The following is a 22,257-nucleotide window of genomic DNA, read 5'->3' as shown; positions in this document are numbered from 1 at the left end:
TTTATATCTGTCTACTCTTTCGCCACTTCTTCCATGCTTTAGAACTCTGGCAAGTCCTGAATTCTGATTGATTGATGAGGTGCTGAGTGTAACGTATTGATTTTTTAGATAGCACCTTTTGTCCTAAGATCACAGTATACTCTACAAACTTTAGAGGCTGTGCATAGGAACAACAGCAACAGTAAACAAGAATTCAGGTCAGAAAGTGAAGAACATAATGTGCAAATGAAGGTAAATGGGGGATTTTTTTTAGTTAGACAGAAAGTTATCTGAAGTGGAATTTGGCCAGGACAAAAGTGCTAACTCTCCTATGAACTTGTAGAAAGTTTAATAGGATCTTTAATATCTATTTTATTTCTTATCCAAAAGTCAGCACCTTCGCCCTTTTAATGTCTCACAACACCATAATGGGCCGTTGGATCAGCACTGACTCAAAAGGGCAGAGTGCTACCTACTGATTCGTCAATAACAGTTCCTGCAGCACCCTGAGGTGTACTTAAAGGATTCCGTAACAGGGTGGCAGGTTCCAGAAGCCTGTGTAAAGATGCAGGCCTTTCATTGGCGTATCCTGTTAACAGGAGTTACAAAGCTGCTGAAAAAAGATTTGCTAATTGATTATCATTTTTCAGGAGATATACCACTGTTGTACTAGCCCTCAGATGAGCTTTTCCAGGGATAGCAACGGTGGCAGCACTAAAGACAGGGCTCCCGTGTTTTAACACCGTGTCATCTAAATTCATGGACAACAAAGTGGTCCTAGCCTTTCGACTATGGGTGGATGATGGAAAGGCTGGCAGCCTGGTAAATGATGAGGACAGGGCAGTCATACAAAAAAAAACAAAAACGGATTGCTCGGCAAGCTGGGCCTGTTCAAACAAAATGTGGTTTAATACAGCCCCACACAAAGTTATACATCTAGGAACAAGGAATGCAGGCCCTGCCTACAGAATGGGGGACCGGGTCCTGGAAAGCAGTGACTCTGAAAAGGATTTAGTGGTCACAGTGCACACTCAACTGAACGTGAGCTCCAAGTGCAATGCTGTGGCAAAAAAGGCTCATGCGATCCTTGGATCTATAAAGAAGAGAGGAGGAAGTAGAAGTAGGGAGGTAATTTTATCCCTGCATACAGCAATGATGAGACCTGTACTAGAATGCTGTGTATAGTTCTGCCATCCATATTTTCAAAGGGATATTGAAAAATTGGAGAGGATGCAGAAAGCAGACACAAAAATTATTTGTAGGCTGGAGATAATGCCTTACGATGAGAGACTTGAAGTTTGTTGGTGCAGGGAAATACCCCAGAATAGCCGCTGTGGTTAAGTTTAATCCACTTTAGAAGTGGTTCATGCTAAAGTGGAAAAAGGCATGTTTAGTGCAGGATGAGAATGTCCACACAAGGAGCTAGTGCCGAGTAACTATTGCCCTGGAAATTCATACCCTAGCTTATTTCCAGTAACTTCCCCATGTAGACACATCCTTAAAGAGCTCAGTTTGTTTAATATAGCAGAAGGAGACTGAGGTGACTTGATTACAGTGCATAAGAATCTTCATGGGGAAAAAAAACTGGGTACTAATGGGCTCTTTACATTGCATCCAATGAAGTGAGCTGTAGCTCACGAAAGCTTATGCTCAAATAAATTTGTTAGTCTCTAAGGTGCCACAAGTCGTCCTTTTCTTTTTATAGACTAGTACAGTGTTATAAACATATTGTTTCCCTGTTGCTGGTCACATTGAAATACTGTCAGAATCCCCTAAAAGAGCAACTCCCTTGTCACATAAGATGCTGGCAACCAGCATCAATATGGTACCCTGTGAACATTTTATCTAATTTCTTCCCATAAGGAATACCCTCTAAATTTGCCAGTCCCGTATGAGAAGAGACCATTGGAGGGCATTTCTGGCTAGGCTGGACTTGCCAGGAGCCTAAGGCTAGCTTCTGAGCATGGATTTTCTGGGCCACATACAGCTGTGAGAGCAGTGGTATTCTTTTCATTTTCACTCAATATAACATCTGTGCAGGGTATTTTTGTTTGGATGGTTGGCTGTTTCTCTCTTTCTTCCCTCTAGCTGTTTTGGCTCCTGACCTAGCTTTCACCATGTTGCAAATTTATATTCCTTCTGCTTTCGGCAGGCCCATATGTAGAACTGTCAAAATGTCACTGGTGTCAATTGCGAAAGGGTAGTGCCACGCTGTAGTCAGCGAGTTTATTAACAGGGAAATGATTGGGTTTTGGAGAAGGGGAGGGGAGGGCAAAGGGGAATTCGTTTCCCAGGCACCTGCTTCTCCTACTGCACAGTGTTTTCTTATCACCTATAAATTCAGAAAGGCTTTACCATCTGCATAGCAAAAATCCTTAGTGGATGCTGCCAGAAATACAAAGCCCCTTCCTAGTGAGACAGAGCAGGGGAAGTCAGATACAGAAGAAGTAAGGTGCTGCAGTTGACATGCTGAAATTAGACAAGGCATCCGTGTACAGAAATTAGAAATGGACTTGAGCTGCAAAATTCAGGTCCTGGTCAGGATCTAGATTTTCACCACCCCTGAAGTTTGAAGGTGTTGGATTCATGGTTTTGGTTTGGCCCATCATAAAGAGTTACAAAATTCAGTCAGGGTTCAGATTTTGTACACCCCCAAAGTTTGCAGGTGTTTGGACTCTGCATATAGCAATGACCTCTCCCTGTCTTCTTACTTATTTTCATGTATATGCTGCTGCAGATTTAATTAGACAGAATAGAACTATGCCAGAAGTCAGCAGTGAAAATCAGTGAATGCCCCCACATATCCTGCTGCAGTTTACAACAAGCTTTATATCTAGCTAAGTTATTTCTATGGCCCTTGTTCTAGTAGCATCTGAGCACCTCACAATGTTTAATATATTTATTCTCACAGCACCCTGCTGAGATAGAAACTATCCCCGTTTTACGTATGGAAACTGAGGCACAGAGAAACTGAGTGATTTGCTCAAGGTCACGCAGGAAGTCTGTGGGAAAGCAGGCAATTGAACCTGGATCTTCTAAACCACAGGCTAGTATCCCACCCACAAGACCATCTTTCCTCTTCCGTAGCCCCTGTTTTTGTCCTTTGGCCTTGTACATTTTTGTTTCTTTTAAAGTAAACTGTCTAGCTGACAGCCATGGAAACTGAAGGGCCCTGTTTGTCACAGAACAGGCAGGAGCAACATGAGTTCCCATACACACACCACCACCACGCTTCAGCGATCGCCTTCTTGAGGGGTCGTTGAGTTTCCTCACTGAGGCCACCCTGTGAAGGCTGCCAAAGAATGGTGCAGACAGTTGTCTATCAGCAATTTTATGGAGGCCTCATAGCTTTTTTCACATAAGCCATTGCACAGCCCTCACATGATGGCTTCCAGTTACTACCGTCGTGCCCTAGAGTCAAACCAGTGGCCTTGAGGTGAAAGACACCAGAGTCCATTACCGGTCCTCTGGGGCATCCAGTCCTAGCTTGTCTCTGCTTACCCCTTTTCTGACATGGCAGTAAAGGCCCTGTGGGTTGCTGATAATGCGCTGCTAGGGTGTAGAATGCGTATCTACCCTTTTCTGTAGGAATGATTTTGAAAATGAGGCGGAAAAAAAGGAAATGAATACTAATAATTGGATTGTCCCAGGGATTCTCTAGTGGAGATGAAGCCCTTTGTGTAGTGGAATTAGAGCGAACACCACACGCAGGTGGCCTTTTGTTGCTCTTTGAATGGTGCTGGTAGGTGAAATTTAATTTCGTCACTCAGGATAAAAACCAAAAGGGGATTCTGAGGCAGATTGCAGAGAAAATAGGTGAGACACCCCTTCTCACAAGAGGCAGAAACTCCCCCTTTCTCCTCCCTGCTCTTTCCCTTCTTTCTATACACAAGTCGGAAACCTAAGACGTAGGAGCCCGGGGCTGTGTGTCAGTGGTGAGGAATTGGCTCAGAGCGCTGATGTTCACTCAATCAGTCAGTCACTTTTGACAGGGAGGAGTCAAAGTGCGACAGGGAAGGGGAAGGGATGTGTGCAGTGGGAATATTCCTCACCTTCACCCTTGCTGATATACCGCAAAATAGGTTTTGAAGTTCCACAGGCGCAATGAGTTGTTCTCGGTCTCTGTCCTCAGGTGCCAGTCACCACAGCAGAGTATTTAGTGCTGAACCAAATCCAAAGTACATACTTGGTTCCTGTCTCTATAATGGGTTGCACCCAAACCCCAGATCCTACTGCACCTGAACTTCATGGGGGTTGAAATCTGAATCTAAATGCAGGTGTTGTGGCACAGGTCTGTCTCTAGTGGCCACATGACTTGACTCAGAACTAACCCAGCCCAGTCTTCCAAAACCCCCTTGACTTGTCTATTGCCTGATCCTTTCCCAGTTAATACAACACCTCTCAGCAGAGGAGCTGAAAGCACTTTACAGAAGTAGGTAACTATCATCCCCATTTTTGATGAGGAAACTGAGGCACAAAGTGGCTACGTGAACTTGCGAAGGGTCCGATTCAGCAGCCCAAAGGGAACAGGCTTATTGAATTCAATGGGACTGTTTGCGAGTGTAAGTGCTACTCATTGGGAGTAAGGGTTATAGAATCAGGCCCAACATGGGGAATACAGACCATGTCTCTTGTCTTCCAGTCCCATGCTCAAACCACCAGACCATTCTGTCTTCTACAGAAGCTGAAATCCTCTTACATGGAACATGAGAGATCAAAACCTGGGTCACTGGCAATTAAGCAGCCATCCACCCCTCTCCTCTTCATCCCAAGTAGGATTTTAATATACTTCCAGTTTCTCTTTTTTGAAAAAAAAAAATTAATAATCATTTATAGGGTGAGTTCTTTTCAAGAAAATGAAGAAGCATTCAGTGCTGATATATATTTTCCCCCTTTTAAATGGTATCTATTTAAATGCAGATTTTCTGGCTTCCTGTATGGAGTTTGGAAGCTACGCCTTTCAATTTAAATGTTAATAGACGAGTAAACGTCAAAATCAAAATTTCTCCATGAGGTAGAGCGCTTTTTCGCTCTATTTAATATATTTCTATACTTTCTCCCTCCTTCTTCCCCACCTTTCTTCTCCCCCGCCCCCCCCAAACATCTCTTGTATTAAATAGATTTTTTTTTTCTAAATAAGAATATGCTTTTCAAAAATCCTAAATTAAAATGTTTAATGCTGGATTCTGTGGAATGAGGATGTTTGAAAAGAGCCCTGAGTTGCTGATAAAGCAGAGATATCATCCTTCTGCCTCCATCCTTTTCCATCCCAGCCATTTATCAAACCTGCTGCTCTGAATGCTTTATGATGGCATTATTCTTGGGTTGGCACTGCATAATATTCCGCCGGTCGCTGGGGGCAGGGAGACACACAGAAAGAAAACCTGTAGAATAATCTCTTTCTAAAGTGAGCAAGAAGATTTTGATAGGGGGCGGGGGAAGGTAGGAGCGGAGGAAATGCCATTGGTCTGAAAGGGATGGTATGAAGTGGCACAGCAGAGATGGTGCTACTCTGTCCCTTTCCATCTGTCCCAGGGCCCAATCCTGGGAGATACTGAGTACCTCCCACGTCATTTATCTTCAGTGGGAGCTGAGGGTGAATCTGCATTTTATGGAAAGCTCTCAGCACCTCTTGGGATCAGGCCCTTGCATACCACCTGTCAAGGTTCCTTCCCCACTCTGAACACTAGGGTACAGAAGTGGGGACCTGCATGAAAAACCCCCTAAGCTTATTTTTACCAGCTTAGGTTAAAACTTCCCCAAGGTACAAACTGTTTTACCTTTTGTCCCTGGACCTTACTGCTGCCACCACCAAGCGTTTAACAAAAATAACAGGGAAACGTTATTGAGCTTGCCCACTTGAAAATGTCTTCCCTCCCCCCCCCCCAAATATCCCCCCAAGCCCTACACCCCCTTTCCTGGGGAAGGCTTGATAAAAATCCTCACCAATTTGCATAGGTGAACACAGACCCAAACCCTTGGATCTTAAGAATAATGAAAAAGCAATCAGGTTCTTAAAAGAAGAATTTTAATTAAAGAAAAAGTAAAAGAATCACCTCTGTAAAATCAGGATGGTAAATACTTTACAGGGTAATCAGATTCAAAACATAGAGAATCCCTCTAGGCAAAACCTTAAGTTACAAAAAGACAGAAAAACAGGAATATACATTCCATTCAGCACAGCTTATTTTATCAGTCATTTAAACAAAATAGAATCTAACGTATATCTAACTAGATTGCTTACTAACTCTTTACAGGAGTTCTGACCTGCGTTCCTGCTCTGGTCCCGGCAAAAGCATCACACACACAGACAGACCCTTTGTTCTCCCCCCCCCCTGCCCCTCCAGCTTTGAAAGTATCTTGTCTCCTCATTGGTCGTTTGGGTCAGGTGCCAGTGAGGTTATCTTAGCTTCTTAACCCTTTACAGGTGAAAGGGTTTTTCCTCTGGCCAGGAGGGATTTAAAGGTGTTTACCCTTCCCTTTATATTTAGGACACCATCCTATTCCTCTCCTCCTCTTTGTCTCCCTCTCATCATTCATACGAACTCCCCTCTTTCTTTTCTCATTTCTCTCTTTTCTTCCCCTCCTTTCTCCCTCTTCTCATAGCTCTTCTTTCTTCCATCTGTTGGAGCCTTTCTTTCTTTTTTTTTTCTTTCCCTCTCTCAAAGAGGAAGAAAGAGAAAAAGCTCTTTAAGCGCTTTTCCATTTTCTCTTCCCCTTTACTCAGTGCCTTATTAACCTCTGTCACGTTTTGCTGGGCATGGCTTGGCTAGAATCAGGTTTCACATGTGATAGCCTGAGATTAAATTTTAATCAACTCCCATGAATTCAGAGAGCGAAGTACTTCCAACAGTCAAGATTCCATCTTAATAGTAGTCACCAAAATGATTAGGTAGCACTTCTTTCCTCTTAGTCAAGGAATCCTAGATAGGGGAGACCACCAACATCGCTCCAGAGGAGTCACTGCCAAACAAGGCACTCAGATGCCACAACGATTGGTGCAATATAAGAACCAGAATAGAATAGAATAAGAGGTCTCTTGCCCTACCTGGACAGAGTGTGCTCCCTCCACAGAGAGACATTTGTAGACTGAATGATGATACATCAAGAAGGATAATGTGCTACGCTGTTGACCAGTGGGAGAAGAGATGGGGCATTTCTCCCTCTTCACTTGCATGGCTGATCTGTGGACTTCTTCTCAGGATCTGGTCTTGAATGAGCTTGAACCAAGCAACTGGGGAAAAATAAGTCAATTCTCATTTTTTTTCTCTGATTAATTTAGATAGAATTGTTTGGGGGATGTTTTGTTCCCAACTTTAGAATGTCTTCCCCCACAGTGCTCATCTGGTTCTCATTTTTGGGGTCTCAGAATTTCCCCTTTCATCTGATGTGCATGGAGATTGGAAGCAGATTTTTCTAGCCTTAAACCACCACTATATGTTCATCAGAATGGACTAAATTACACATTCTTCTCAACGGGTTATAGAATTGAATTAAAAATGAGGGACGGTAATGGGATACAGAGCTTTTTGGCACCTAGGTCGCTTCTTCAAATCTATTTACATGGCATTGCCCTATTGTTATCTGAATGCATCTCAAGCAATCTATTTTCACCTCCTGTAAGATGGGGACGTATTCTCCTCTTACAGGTAGGGAACTCAGGAGCAGAGAGATGATGGATCTGATTTTCAGGGGTGATGAGAGCGCACAACTCGAGTTCATGTCACCAGGAACAGTGAGTGCCTAGCACTCTTGAAAATCAGGTGACTTGCCCATGATCACACAAGAAGTCAGTGGCAGAGCCAGGAAGTGCACCCAGATCTCCTGAATCCCAATCTAGTACTTTAACCACAAGATCCTCCTCCTTCTCAAGTCCAGGTTCATACCTGACTGGAAATGGCCCTGCCATCTCCTGGCTGGGCTGTTTATTGGTTCATGTGCCCTGAGTTGATATTCTAGGGAACAGAGTTCCTAGAAGATAGGTGTTCATATTGCAGAAACCAACCTCACAAATTACACACAGGACTTGGTTCTGTGAGGTGCTAGACACCTCCCCACACACTCCATGAGCTTTTGAACACCCTCAACTCCCACCATCTTCGTGGAAGTGGAGGCAGCTCAGCACTTCACATTAAGTTCTCAATAGCTCACAGAATTTGGCCTTAACTGGCAGCTTTGTTGGCTGTCTCAGTAGACAGCCTGAGCACTGAATGGCCCTGGAGACAGAACTCACCCCTCACCCCAAGAGGTGGCCCCTCCATCTCAGGGTTGAGGCACATTGGCAGGGCAGTGTAGTGAAGCCTGCCCTGATGCTTTTCCCTGGTAGGTTGATAAATAAAGGAATTCAATTTTCAGGGCTGCCAATCCCACACCCTTTCCCCCATGCTAAATGTACTTTACAAGAAAGAATGTGTTCTTTGCTCTGAGACCCCAAGCCTATTCCAGCTTTCTTCCAGACCATTAGAGAATACAGAAGAATTTCCATTTAAAAAGCCAAGCTTTCCACCCAGCCTCTCATGCGACCAGCTGAAATGCTGTGGAACAGAGGTAGCACAGTGGGAGCGGAGAAGGGAGTGCACCACATCCTCCCATGGCAGTCCCTCTGTCCAATTTAAAGTGCTGTTGCCCAGCTGCAACGCATTCCTCCTTGGCCAACAGAGCAGAGCCCATGGTGTGGTTCCTCAAAGGTCAGACAGTTGTAAAACTCTCTGCCTTCAGTTGTAAAACTCTCTACATCAGTTCAGAGCTGCATCTAATCTTCCTTAAACTTCAGCTATACAGACACAGCCTTTGTGCATCGACCTCTCTACTGTCCATATCAGAAAGTCTCTTGAAGACAAATCCTTCTCTTCAGTCCCTGAGACACTTTCTGCCTTTTCTTTTTTTTCTCTCACATACACAAACTTTTCTTCTTTTCTTTCTTTTATTATTGTGTCAAAAGGCTCTTTCATTTCCACCATGTCTCCCTTGTCTCTTCCCGGCATGGCCACTCACTGCACTAGGGGACAAAAGGCAAGAGTGACAGTGGGACCTGTATCAGGCCACAGATAGGGCTGCCAGCCATCTCAAATTTCTCAGGGCCCCTTGCTTTTGGCAGGTCTGTCCCATGTCCTTGAGAACATTGCAGAACATTAGCAAATCCCAAAGGTAATCTTTAATAGGGAACCCGGGTGCATTGTGATGAGAGTACATAGGGATGGGGAGTCATGACAGTGCATGGCAATCTGGAGTTTTTATCCTGAAGCTAAAATCGCTATAATTATACCAATCCTAGTCATGCCGTATTATTCAACATCTGTCTGAAACTGTTGGAATTGCTGGGGAGAAAACACAGGCTGAAATGCCAGCAGTACACTGGTGACATCCAGCTCTCTGTCTCCTTTACATCAGATATAAACAGTGCAATCTCCCAGTACTCTGTGCTTAGTCAAAATCAGAACCTAGATGAAGAGCAGCTGGCTAAAGCTGAACCCAGGCAAGGTTGAGGTGGTTCTGGTAGGGAGAGAGGAGCACCTCAAACAACTTGCCTCCTCTAGTAATGACAGTCAGATAGTTTAGTTTAGTGGTTCTCAACCAGGGATACGCAAAGGTCTTCCAGGGGGTACATCAACTCATCTAGATATTTGCCTAGTTTTACAACAGGCTACATAAAAAGCACTAACAAAGTCAGTACAAAATAAAATTTCATATATACAATGACTTGTTTATATACTATACACTGAAATTGAAGTACAATATTTATATTCCAATTGATTTATTTTATTATTATATGGTAACAATGAGCAAGTAAGCAATTTGTCCGTAATAGTGGGCTGTGACACTTCTGTATTTTTATGTCTGACTTCATAAACAAGTAGTTTTTAAGTGAGTTGTAACTTGACTGAGTTGTAGTGAGTTTTTAAGTGAGTTGTAACTGGTACACAAGACAAATCAGACTCCTGAAAGGGGTACAGTAGTCTGGAAAGGTTGAGAGCCATTGGTAGTCAGTCTGCAACCTCTGGGTCTCTTTGGACTCCTCAGTGCTACAGGATACACAAATCGCCTGCTGAGAAAAAAATGGGGACTTATATTTGCACCAACCAGAAAACTGAACCCTATCCTATGAGATGCAGACCTGGCCACAGTGATTTGTGACATCCAGACTTGGTTATTGCAGCTCATATCTAGGAAAGAAGTCACATCACCTGAAAAAGCTCCACCTGGTAGAAAAGGCAGCTGCTTATCAACACAGGTCACCATGAACATGGCTCTCTGGTGGTCCCATTTCTGAACTAGTTCCCCATTGAACACAAAGTCCAGTTCATTGGCTCTGTTCTGAAGTTCAAATCCTTCCTTGGGGTTGGCCTTAGGTGCATGAGAATTGCACCCTCTGTGACCTCACACAATAGCTACACAAAGAGTGCAGAAGACAGCACTTTCACAGGAGTTTGACTTAGATTATGGAACTCACTGGCACAAGAGATAATGACCAGGGGACTCAGCACATTCAGAACTAAATGCAAAACTCATCTCTTTGATTTGCTTTTCTTTCCTAACAATCTTTGCAGATTTCAGAGTAACAGCCGTGTTAGTCTGTCTTTGCAAAAAGAAAAGGAGGACTTGTGGCACCTTAGAGACTAACCAATTTATTTGAGCATGAGCTTTCGTGAGTTACAGCTCACTTCATCGGATGCATACCGTGGAAACTGCCTTTGCAGTCTGAATCTTTGCAGAGTCATACAGACACATAAAACCCCAAACAAAAGAACCTTATAAACTAATCAAGCTGTTCTTCCTGCAAGATGGAAAAGAAGAGAGGGAGAGAGATTGTTGTTGTTGTTTCTATTTTTGAATGGTTGTGGGAGTGCTCAGATGCTCTGGTGCAGGGTGGTTACTAGGTAAGCACCTAGGCAGACAGACAGACAATTCCCCATGACAAAAATTAAAAATGTGCAGAATTTCCATTATAAGCCCAACCCCACCATGTCTGACCGAGCACAGCCTGTCTAGCATGAACCACAACAAGGAACAAAAGTTTACAACTAATGTGTCTGTGTTAGTTAACATGTGTTAAGTGTTTTGCAATTAACACATTACAACAGGACCAAAACTCTAGTCTAGACAAGACCTTTGTGTTTTGCAGATGAAACCTTAAGAAAATGTGGTCCTGTCTTCTGTGCATTTCCATTACAGAGCCCATAGCACTTTGTGTAAAAGTAAGGGTCCTCTAAATCCCTGTGTGCAAAAATTTCCCATTTCGCCAGTGTTATCTGCCTGGCTGCCCTCTCCCTTCCAGAAGTGGCTGCATTTCAGTGGGTTTGAATATACGTTTGTGAATCACTTTGTGGTGGAAGGTCCTTTGTATAAATGTAAACTATTATTATTTATATTAAAACAGGTTTTTCTTGTTGTTGCTGCTTTGTAGGTACCCTTATGTTGCAAAATGAGATTCCAAGAGCAGCAATTGTGCAAACAAGGAACTCATAGGTGAATGCATTTTGGCAGTGTTTCAGGCAGACTGGAAGTGTTTCTTCCATTATCTTGCTGTTCACAGAATGAAAAACACCAGCATTAAACTATGAGATGAGCAAGCCACAAAATGCACAGTTAAAAGCACCTCCAATAGTGCTCATTTACCCAGCGTGATTGAGTTCTGCTGGTGATGGTGCTAAATCTGAGGTCAGCGTGGAAATTGCTGTTTCACAAATCTCCCGCTTTCTAGCTTGATAGCAGTGTGTTCTGGAGTGGAGGAAAGGGGAAGGACTATCTCCTGTGGCTGATTCTCCTAGCAGAAATTTGTAATTTAGAGTACTGTGGGCCAGATCTTCAGCTAATATAAATAAGCGTAGCTCCACTGAAGTCAGTGAACCTTGCTCTGGGATCATGTGAGAGAATTTAGATCTGCAGAAGAACTCGTGTAGGGATCCGCTTAATTTAACCGTATAATAGACATACCCCCAGCAAGGGAAGGGTGAGATGTCTGTGATTCAAATGTCTCTGGATAAACTTAAACCAACATAGCTAAGGAAAATTTGAAGTCAGTCAATCTGGGAGGATCATGGATTAGAATGACCTAGTATGGAGGCTTACATTGTCCCAGTCCATTTCTACTTATTTATGACACAAACCCTAGACACCTAGGCCCAGCTGGGCACAGCAATCTGATTCAGATTAGTCTTTGAGCCAGGGGTCAGGGCGGGAGGTCCACGAGAGTCCATTCTTGTGGCACAGAAATCTCCTTTAGGATCTTCTCCCTCTAGGGCCTGCACCCAGAGGCTATTCCAGAGTGTGGGGAGAGAGAAGAGAGTAGACAGCGTAGCACAGAATACCTGGCACATTCTTTACAGCAGCTCTACCCTTCTTATTGATTTGATAGCAAACTGTGGGTGCAATTTTGCATCCTGGAGTCAGAAGAATGTTCTTGTGATTAAAGCACTCACCTTAGATCTAGATTCACTTCCTGGCTCTGCCACAAACTTCCTTTGTGATCTTGGGCAAGACTCTTAATCTCTCTGTGGCTTAGTTTCCCATCTTCAAAACGAAGCTCATATTTTTTCCTTCCTCACAAAGCCGTTGCGGGGGGGAGAGGGAAATATAATGGTTGTGAGGTATTCAACTCCTGTGGGTGATAGGGAGGCAAACTGGTATCAATGAAAGAAAGACCTGAGCTCTGGTGGATTTCACTTGTGATTTCAAAAGAGAGAATGAAACATCAATGGTCAAAAACGCACTCTGATTTTTTCAAGTAACAACACTGATTCAAAACATGTCTCATTTGTGGTTACTGGGGTGTGAAACTTCCCCCACATTATGACATTCCAACCAGAGCAGCATAACAACCACCGATGGACAGATGTCTGGGTGAAAGCAGAGGGAGGGGCATTTGCAGACTTACAGCAAGAAGCTTCTACCCATGCTACCCGGAGAAAATAAATCTGCATCAGGTTCTCTTTTGCCTCTCAGACACCCAGGAAACCTGTCGAGTAAATATTCTCCAGCTGAGGCCTGCAGTGCTGTTAGGGAATGCATGGAGTCTCGTGAGATTTTTTTATATCTGTCTTCCCAGCATTGTGCATGAGGTTATTAAAGGTGAGCTTTCAGGCTCTGGCCCACACCAACATCACGCTTGAACTCCGTCCCAGCCCCTTCCTATCTTCCTTGTGCCAAGTATGAGGCTGGTGGTGTTGCCTGTCATACACCCCAGCAACATTGTGCATGGGTGTGATGTTTTGGGGATCACCCAGACCAGCAAGGGGTTCTGTTACCTCCTGCATGTAACTTTGGGTGCCTTAATTCTATGCTGCTATGCCTCAGTGCTCTGACACCAGTAACCAGCCCACAACCACAACAGTCTAACCCTGGCAATCACCAGCCTAGTTACTCCCTGTAGTGGCCCCAAAAACCTCTTCCAGTCCACAGTCTCCCCAAATCTGTCCACCCCGAGTCCTTAACTACCAGACACTGGGCCTTTTGCCTTCTGCTTCATCACCCCCGAAGGCATGAAACCCAACCCCAGTTACAGGCGCTGACTTGTATTTTTCCCGGTGGGTGCTCCCACCCTGCAGCCCTGCCCTCACAGCCCTGCCCTTGATCCGCCTCTTCCTGACCCCACTCTGCCTCTTCCTGCTCCCGCTCTGTCCCCTCCCCTAAGGCCCCATCTTCACTCCCCCACTCCGCCCCCTCCTCTGAAACTCCCTCCACCCTCTGCTCCCTCCTCTCCACTCCCCGAGCGCCTCCCACCCACCAAACAGCTGATCAGTGACCAGTCCTGGGGCCAGAACCACTGTGGCTGGTGGGTGCAGGCTCCCCAAAAAATCATGAAATTTTAAAAAGTAATAAACTTGGGGTGCTTTTTTATTTGCCTTCTGGTTTTTGAGCTTTTAGGGTTCACATTTTAAAGCTTTTCTCCACTGTCATGATGTCTAGAAACTTACTTTTTAAAGAAAGCTCTGATTCTCAGGTAATCAAATGACTCAAGGAGCTGGGACTTTAAGAATAACAAGAAACATCATAAGGGAACAAGCCTAGGGAACAAGCCCCAGTGAGACACAAACCACTTGTGCATTTAGAAACAAAAAACTTCGTTAGCGAAGCTTTCTACAAAGCTGCACACGAAAGGAAAGAGAAGTGCATTGATTTTCTGGAGCAGTGCCTCCAGCAGGTGTAGGTTGTAATTTAAATTCTCAGGCAATCAGCCCACAGTTCGTCAGGAGACAATGGAGCAACGGCCTGAGCAATCTCTGCCATCTCTTTACAGAGTGAAGGCATTGTCCCCAGAGGTGCATACACAGGTCCTCCGCAGGGCCAGAACTAATATGAAACAATCATTGGATTAAACAAAGTGATTCTCATCCATTTCCATACCATAGCCCTATATCAGAGGTAGGCAACTTACGGCACGCGTGCCAAAGGCGGCATGTGAGCTGATTTTCAGTGGCACTCACACTGCCCGGGTCCTGGCCACAGGTCCGGGCGGCTCTGCCTTTTAATTTAATTTTAAATGAAGCTTCTTAAACATTTTAAAAACCTTATTTACTTTACATACAACAATAGTTTAGTTCTATATTACAGACTTATAGAAAGAGACCTTCTAAAAACGTTAAAATGTATTACTGGCACGCGAACCCTTAAATTAGAGTGAATAAATGAGGACTTGGCACGCCACTTCTGAAAGATTGCCGACTCCTGCCCTATATTAACAACAGAAAAATCATCGTCAAGACTTCCGTCTCATCAAGCCATGAAGAAGGGGAGAGTGGTTGTGACCCCCTGAGGTCATGACCCCCCAGGATGAGAGCCCATGCCTTAGTAAACCATTGGGACTAGCAGCCAAACAGTTGATGAATTTGAAACATTATATATTATAGTACTTACCAAATAAATGCAGTAATAACCAGTTTTATGACAACTTATAACCACACTCCTAAAAGATGTAATCAGTTTTAGATATTATCAAATGTAGAATATAATAGCGTATCACTCATTATGTTGTAAAAGTGGATTCACGAGAGTGCTACAACCTATGCACCCGCTGCAGTGTCAGGAACTGTGGGATGGCAACCTGGAATGCAGTGCAAGGCATGGCCATATGTGCACAGGGGGGAGTCGTGAACCTGAAAGACTCTGGCTAGCATGGGACATGCTACAGTATTGCAACCCACAGTGGTCCAGTCCCACTGGTACAAGTTTCAGCAGTGCATTTCTCTAGTGTAGATGCACCTTCAGTTGATCAGGTTTCACTCTCCCAAGACATCACAATCCTGGTTGTTCTCCATTCATCCAGAGGGTCGTCTAAGAAAAAATAGGTTTCAGAGTAGCAGCCGTGTTAGTCTGTATTCGCAAAAAGAAAAGGAGTACTTGTGGCACCTTACAGACTAACCAATTTATTTGAGCATAAGCTTTCATGAGCTACAGCTCACTTCATCAGATGCTGTTCACGAAAGCTTATGTTCAAATAAATTGGTTAGTCTCTAAGGTGCCACAAGTACTCCTTTTCTTTTTAAGAAAAAATAGCGTACGATGAGACCTGAATTTCAAAGTGTAAAACACAAACAAAAAAAACTTATAAAAAATCAGAAACGTTCAGGACGTCTTTAAACGCCAGAAGGAAGCATCAAAGGGCACAAACACAGTTTTGTTTACTTTTTCAGGATACCTTTACACAAGAAAAATTGCCAAAGCTAACCAAACTTGGGTAAAATTCTGTCACCTTGCTCCTATGCCCTGCTGTTTATTGACATCAGAGCTCTCCCACTCCCATTCCCACAGCAAGGAGAGCTTAATGAGGCCTTCAGGATCCTGGGGCTAGTTTTGTTCAACATCTTCATTAATGATATAGATGATGGGATGGATTTCACCCTCAGCAAGTTCGCAGATGACACTAAACTGGGGGGAGAGGTAGATATGCTGGAGGGTAGGGATAGGGTCCAGAGTGACCTAGACAAATTGGAAGATTGGGCCAAAAGGAATCTGATGAGGTTCAACAAGGACAAGTGCAGAGTCCTGCACTTAGGACTGAAGAATCCAATGCACCGCTACAGACTGGGGACCGACTGGCTAGGCAGCAGTTCTGCAGAAAAGGACCTAGGGGTTACAGTGGACGAGAAGCGGGATATGAGTCAACAGTGTGCCCTTGTTGCCAAGAAGGCTAACGGCATATTGGGCTGCATTAGTAGGAGCATTGCCAGCAGATTGAGGGAAGTGATTATATTCTATTCGGCACTGGTGAGGCCACATCTGGAGTATTGTTTGGGCCCCCCACAACAGAAAGGATGTGGACAAATTGGAGAGTCCGGCCGAGGGCAATGAAAATGATTAGGGGGCTGGGGCACATGACTAAAGAGGAGAGGCTGAAGGAAGTGGGATTATTTAGTCTGCAGAAGAAAAGAGTGAGGGGAGATTTGATAGCAGCCTTCAACTACCTGAAGGGGGGTTCCAAAGAGAATGGAGCTAGGCAGTTCTCAGTGGTGGCAGATGACAACAAGGAGCAATGGTCTCAAGTTGCAGTGGGGGAGGTTGATATTAGGAAAAATTGTTTCACGAGGAGGGCGGTGAAGCACTGGACTGGGTTACCTAGGGAGATGGTGGAATCTCCATCCTTAGAGGTTTTTAAGGCCTGGCTTGACAAAAGCCCTGGCTGGGACGATTTAGTTGGGGTTGGTCCTGCTTTGAACAGGGGGTTGGACTAGATGACCTCCTGAGGTCTCTTCCAAGCCTGATATTCCATGATACTATTCTATGATGCAAAGCAAAGCCTCGATTTTTCTACCCTTCCTTCCTTGCCAAATACCATTTAAACAAACCAGTAATAGTAATAATAACGCTACTATAGGCCTGTGCCTAAGAGAGACATTCTCTGGCCTCCTCTTCTGTAAGGGTGCTGATTCAGTGGTGCACTACATTATATATTAAGTACTTTCCCATGGAAGAATCACTTTGAATAGACTTGTTCTTAACACTGACATCCTGTGAGCTCTGCTAGGTGAGGAGTGCCAGGGAGATATTGTCAGACAGACAAGAGCTGTTTATGAAACCAGCTTAAAAGTCCCCTTTCCCGCCATTGCCATTTGCAAATGATGCCCTTTGGGGTGGTTCTGGCGGGACAGAAACTGAACTGGTTTTGAACAAAAAGGAAGCTTATCTTTATTTTGTAGTTCTTCCAGATGAGCCTAGTGGAAGGGCTTGCTGGGAGGAGGGTTGCTGGGAGAAGGAAGCAGTGAGAATTTTTAACTGAGCTGAGGGAAAATTCAGGGGAAGTGGTGTTTTAAACAGAACATAAATAAAACTTTTCTGCTTGGGTTTCAATGTCAGCCAAAAGTTAACCTTATCAAGTATGGGCCACTTCTCCTTTTCCATAAGAGGACTTAGCCCAGAGTTGTAATGATGCTAATGGACTGCACCTTGGTGCTGAGAAAAGGAACCCCAGTACTGGTGCCTCTCAGGTAGGGTGGTCAGATGAAATGAACCCCAGCACTAGAGACAGTCCTACAAGTTGGATCCAGGAGTCTAGGTCCTGTATCTGCTCCCATTTAAGTAAGTCAATGGCAAAACTTCTGCTGATTTCAATGGGGAGAAACAGGCCCTTCGTTTGGTAGGTGAGATGAGAAAGAGATCCTGCTGCCCTGCCACACCCCAGCCCTCTGAGTTTCTCAGAGGATGTCTACACAACAAAATCTGCATGGGCGAGCTACTCATGTTAGCTTGAATCCAGCTGGTGCAAGTAACAGTAGCAATGGAGACAGGTCAGAGTAGGCTAGTAAGCTGAGTACATACCGCGTGTCTGTGCTGGGCTTCCGTTACCCACACTGAAGCCCATGTGTAGATATACTCTGAGAAGTGGCTCTGTCAAGACAGGGTTTTTGAGGGTTAATCCCCAACTAGAATGTAGAGGCAGGTTAGGGAGGCATTCCTGTCATGGAGCAGAATAAATACAGAGGAGGCTATTTAGGCTGAACACTTAGGGTGTTAGGCTCTGTCTTCGCAAGGAAAAAAGGTTTGTTCTTGAGTTAAAGTCAAAGGTCTCTTGTGAACGGACACAGACAATTGTGCAGTGGTTTTGTGATACAAGTTCTGAGGCATTAAAGTCAAGGAACAGATCAGCAAACGCTTTCCTTTGTCACCTGTATTAGGATTTGAACCCATGGGTTAAAAGCCAGTGTATCAATCTACTCTGCCACTGAAGATGGCTTCTCAGTTTCTTCTTGAGTTAAAAAACAATCCCTCTGACAACACCCAGAGGAGCAGATACCAGTACAGATGCTTCGGTTTTGTAGGAAGTACCTGGTTTTTCTGCACCAAGGACCACGTAATATATTCAAATACTTTGGACTCTCTTTTCACTTTTGCTTATTGGTCATCGGGCAACCATGAAAAGTTTCTCTTAGTGAGACAGAAAATGGGGGTCTGAGACTTGTCTTTTGTAAGAGAACCTAGCAATCTTGAGCTCAGTAGCGATTCCCCTGTCCTAGGAGCAAGGGTCACTGTCTCTGTAAAACTGTCCCACTTACACAACAACCACAACAAAGTGACAAGGAGACATGAGATGGTGACAACATCATTGATGCATGTCATCATTGCATGCACAGGAGAGTTTGTGTTCTACAAGCTGAACTTGCACAAATGTTGTGGGACAGGGAGCCAGGTGAAAATCTGAACTGTCTGGCCAGATCCCAGGATGGGCAAGAAGCCTAGGCCCATTGCATTACTTGTCCTTGTGATCCATTGTGGCAAAGAGAAATAGAAAATTGGAGCTGGTCTGTGGGAGTTAGTCACCACTATTGCTGGGCCAGCTTTTCCCTCGCCCCAACCGAGGAGAAAAGCTGCCCTAGACTCAGTGTCTGATTCATTATTTTCAAATCCTGCTCTTGCATCCCTTCCTCCCACGTGCATTCTGTTATTTGAAAGAAGAAGAAGAAAAATCCTCTGCAAGTAAAATGTGCTTCAAGTGGGAGAGAATGTGTTTGTGGTGCTGACTTGGGTGGAACTTTTCCTGTGTGTGGTGAGTATGGCCGTGTGTGAGTGTGGCTGAAAACAGTCAAATGTTTGTTTTAATGAAAGTACCCCCACTCTGGATATCTGATCTAAGGGTGTAAAGGAACTCATTGATTCTAGTAATCCTTGCAGTTTCAGTAGCCATGTAGACTCTACAGCTCCACATTTCACACTGGAAATAGCTGTTAAAATGTTTGATTTTCTCCTGTGTGCAGGCAGGAGATGGTAGTGCAGCTGTCCCTCGCTTTTTGATGAATCGTGCTATAGGACATGGGAAAATTTTAATTTGAATGTTTTTCTTCCATTTTATTTTGCTGCTATGAAATGCTCATAACTGTTGTGTCATTTGCTGAAGCAAGCCATAGCACAGGCAGGTTCTATTCAGGCATGCATGTAACACACGGAGTTGTGCTGATGCACCTCATTCCTAATCTGTAGTGTGTCCAGATGCTTTATTCCCAGACACCTGCCCTCCCTTAGCTGTGCCACTGCTCTTCAATCCTGACTGTAGCACCAAAACACCTCCCCACCACAAAGTCATTTTGAAACATTCACCATCCAAAGCCAAAGGAGGGGGAAACGTGCCTGCTCCATACCACGATCCTTTGTATCTCAAGTACTTATATAGCCCTCATCACCAAGGTAGCTGAACACCTCACAGTCTTTAATATATTTATCCTCACAGCACCCATGTGAGATAGGTCAGTGTTATTATCCCCACTTTACAGATAGGAAACTGAGGCCCAGGGGAAGACTACGGGTATGTCTACACTGCACACGCCTTACAGTGGTGTGTAGAGTACATACCCTGCTTGCCCCCTAGCATGGTATAAATAGCAGCGTAGATGGTGAGGCATTGCTTAGGCAAGGTAAGACAGGTAAGTTCAGGTAATGCCTGAACCCTATGGCTATGTACCCTACGTGGCTGTCTACATGCGCGAACAGTGCCTTCCAGATCTACACTATTTTTAGCAGCATAGTGTCCTACTCCCGGAGCCCTTCCCCGCCACAGGGAAAGTAGTTGGCTGCGGGGAAAGGCTCTGGCAGCGGGAAGGCAGCATTCCAGCAGCTCTCTGCTGCTGAAGCCTTTCTCTGTGCCAAGGAAAGACAGGAAGCGAGGAGGCAGTGGGGAAAGGCTCCAGCAGTTCCCCACTGCTGGAGCCTTTCCCCACTGCCCTCCCCCTGCCAGAGCATTTCATTGACGTGTGTAGCTACAAACCACAGTGTGGATTTAGCCTGGTTTTCACTGCGGCACGTAGCTAAACATACCCTACACATCACTGCCAGTGGTGTGCAGTGTAGACATACCACAAGTGATTTGATCAAGTTCACACAGGAATTCGTTAGCAAAGCAGGGAAAGGAACCCTGGTCTCCCAAGTCCCAAGCTAGCTCCCTCACCACTGGACTGTCCTTCCTCTACATCATGACACAAATCCTCCTGTGCTAACCACTGACAACGCTGTGCAAAAGAAGGAAGATGTTTGGGTTAGAGTTCTTATGAAGATCTGATCATAATAACATCAAATTTCACAAGCATTCTGTTGTTCTCTCTTCCACTTTGCAGACCTGCGTAGGATGACGGCTGGCTTTATGGGCATGGCTGTGGCCATCATCCTCTTTGGATGGATTATCGGGGTGCTGGGGTGCTGCTGGGATCGAGGCCTTATGCAGTATGTAGCAGGGCTTCTCTTCCTCATGGGAGGTAAGGATGTTGTTTTGCAAAGAAATGTCTTCTGCCTTTCTGCATCTTATATATCGTTTCAAGGTTGTCTTAAATGCCATAGTGTCTGATTTGATTTTGATCTTCCACGCCTGTAAATCAGGAGTGACTTAACTGAAGCCAGTGGTGTTTGTGTAAATGAGATCAGAGTCAAGCCCAGCAGGCTGAGCTGGGTGAGTGACTCAGAGTAAATAGTTTATTTATCAATTTAGTCCTTTTTTCCGCACGTGGTTCTTTAATGATGAGATCACGATTTCAACAGGTTTGCTTCTTGTTGCTCACTTGTGCCATGTTGTGGTGCAGATAGGAGTAAGGAGCACAGACAGACATGTCTGCTGTCAGCAGAGGTAAGTGCTTTAGTAATGATAATCTGGAAATGACGCAAATAATCATTCCCCTTCTGAGTATAGTGGGACCAACAACATTAACACTCTCCGTGTCTATCGACACAAATTTGTATTCAACAAATGTTCTGTGCAAACACATTTCTGCCTGTGGACACTTGTAAATTGTTCACTGTGAGGATTCAGTACTTGCAATTTTATGGAAAATAGGTCTGTTGAATTAAGTGGATATGATTTTTTTATGAAATTATGAGTTCGGTTGATAAAGGTAACTGTATTGATGTAACATGCTCAGATATCTATAAGAAGTTTGACTTAGTACCCCGGGATAGTCTGATTAAAAATTAACACTATACAAAATCAATGTAGCACAATATTAAATGGATTAAAGACTGACTAACTGATAGATTTCAAAACAGAGTTGCTAATGGGGAATTATCACTGATTGGGGGTGTTCCTATGTGGGTGGCATAAGAATCATTTCTTGGCTCTGTCGTGTTTAATAATTTTATTAGTGATCTGAAAGAAAACAGATCATTACTGATAAAGTTTGCAGATGACACAAAGTTTGGTACAGTGATCAGTAACAATGGGGACAGATCATTTATCCAGAGCAACCTGAATCTCTTGGTAAACTTAGCAAAGAGTCCTGTGGCACCTTATAGACTCACAGACTTATTGGAGCATGAGCTTTCATGGGTGAATACCCACTTCGTCGGATGCATGTAGTGGAAATTTCCAGAGGCAGGTATAAATATGCAAGCAAGAATCAGGCTAGGGATAATGAGGTAGTTCAATCAGGGAGGATGGGGCCCTCTTCTAGCAGTTGAGGTGTGAACACCAAGGGAGGAGAAACTGCTTTTGTCGTTGGCTAGCCATTCACAGTCTTTGTTTAATCCTGAGCTGATGGTGTCAAATTTGCAAATGAACTGAAACTCAGCAGTTTCTCTTTGAAGTCTGGTCCTGAAGTTTTTTTGCTGCAGGAACTAACACCAGAACAAATCAACATATCCTTAGAGCCTGGACTGGGGTTATTCTATCTACTACCCAAGATCCACAAACCCGGAAACCCTGGACGCTCCATCATCTCGGGCATTGGTACTCTCACTGAAGGACTGTCCGGATATGTGGACTCTCTACTCAGACCCTACGCCACCAGCACTCCCAGCTATCTCCGTGACACCACTGATTTCCTGAGAAAACTACAATGCATTGGTGATCTTCCAGAAAACACCATCCTAGCC

At 44.4% G+C, this 22,257-nt stretch overlaps 1 protein-coding gene across 1 annotated transcript in view; it reads left to right on the top strand.

The window, feature by feature from the left end:
• Positions 1-22,257, top strand: part of TMEM178B (transmembrane protein 178B) — a 351,973-nt gene that overhangs the window by 287,791 nt on the left and 41,925 nt on the right. The window contains exon 4 of the mRNA XM_048830548.2: positions 20,514-20,651. Coding sequence (XP_048686505.1) covers positions 20,514-20,651 — 138 coding nt within the window. The remainder of the gene's footprint in view (positions 1-20,513; positions 20,652-22,257) is intronic.

Source organism: Caretta caretta, chromosome 1, assembly GCF_965140235.1.
Source record: "Caretta caretta isolate rCarCar2 chromosome 1, rCarCar1.hap1, whole genome shotgun sequence".
Lineage (NCBI taxonomy): Eukaryota > Metazoa > Chordata > Testudines > Cheloniidae > Caretta > Caretta caretta.
This window is presented reverse-complemented; position numbering and strand designations above follow the sequence as displayed.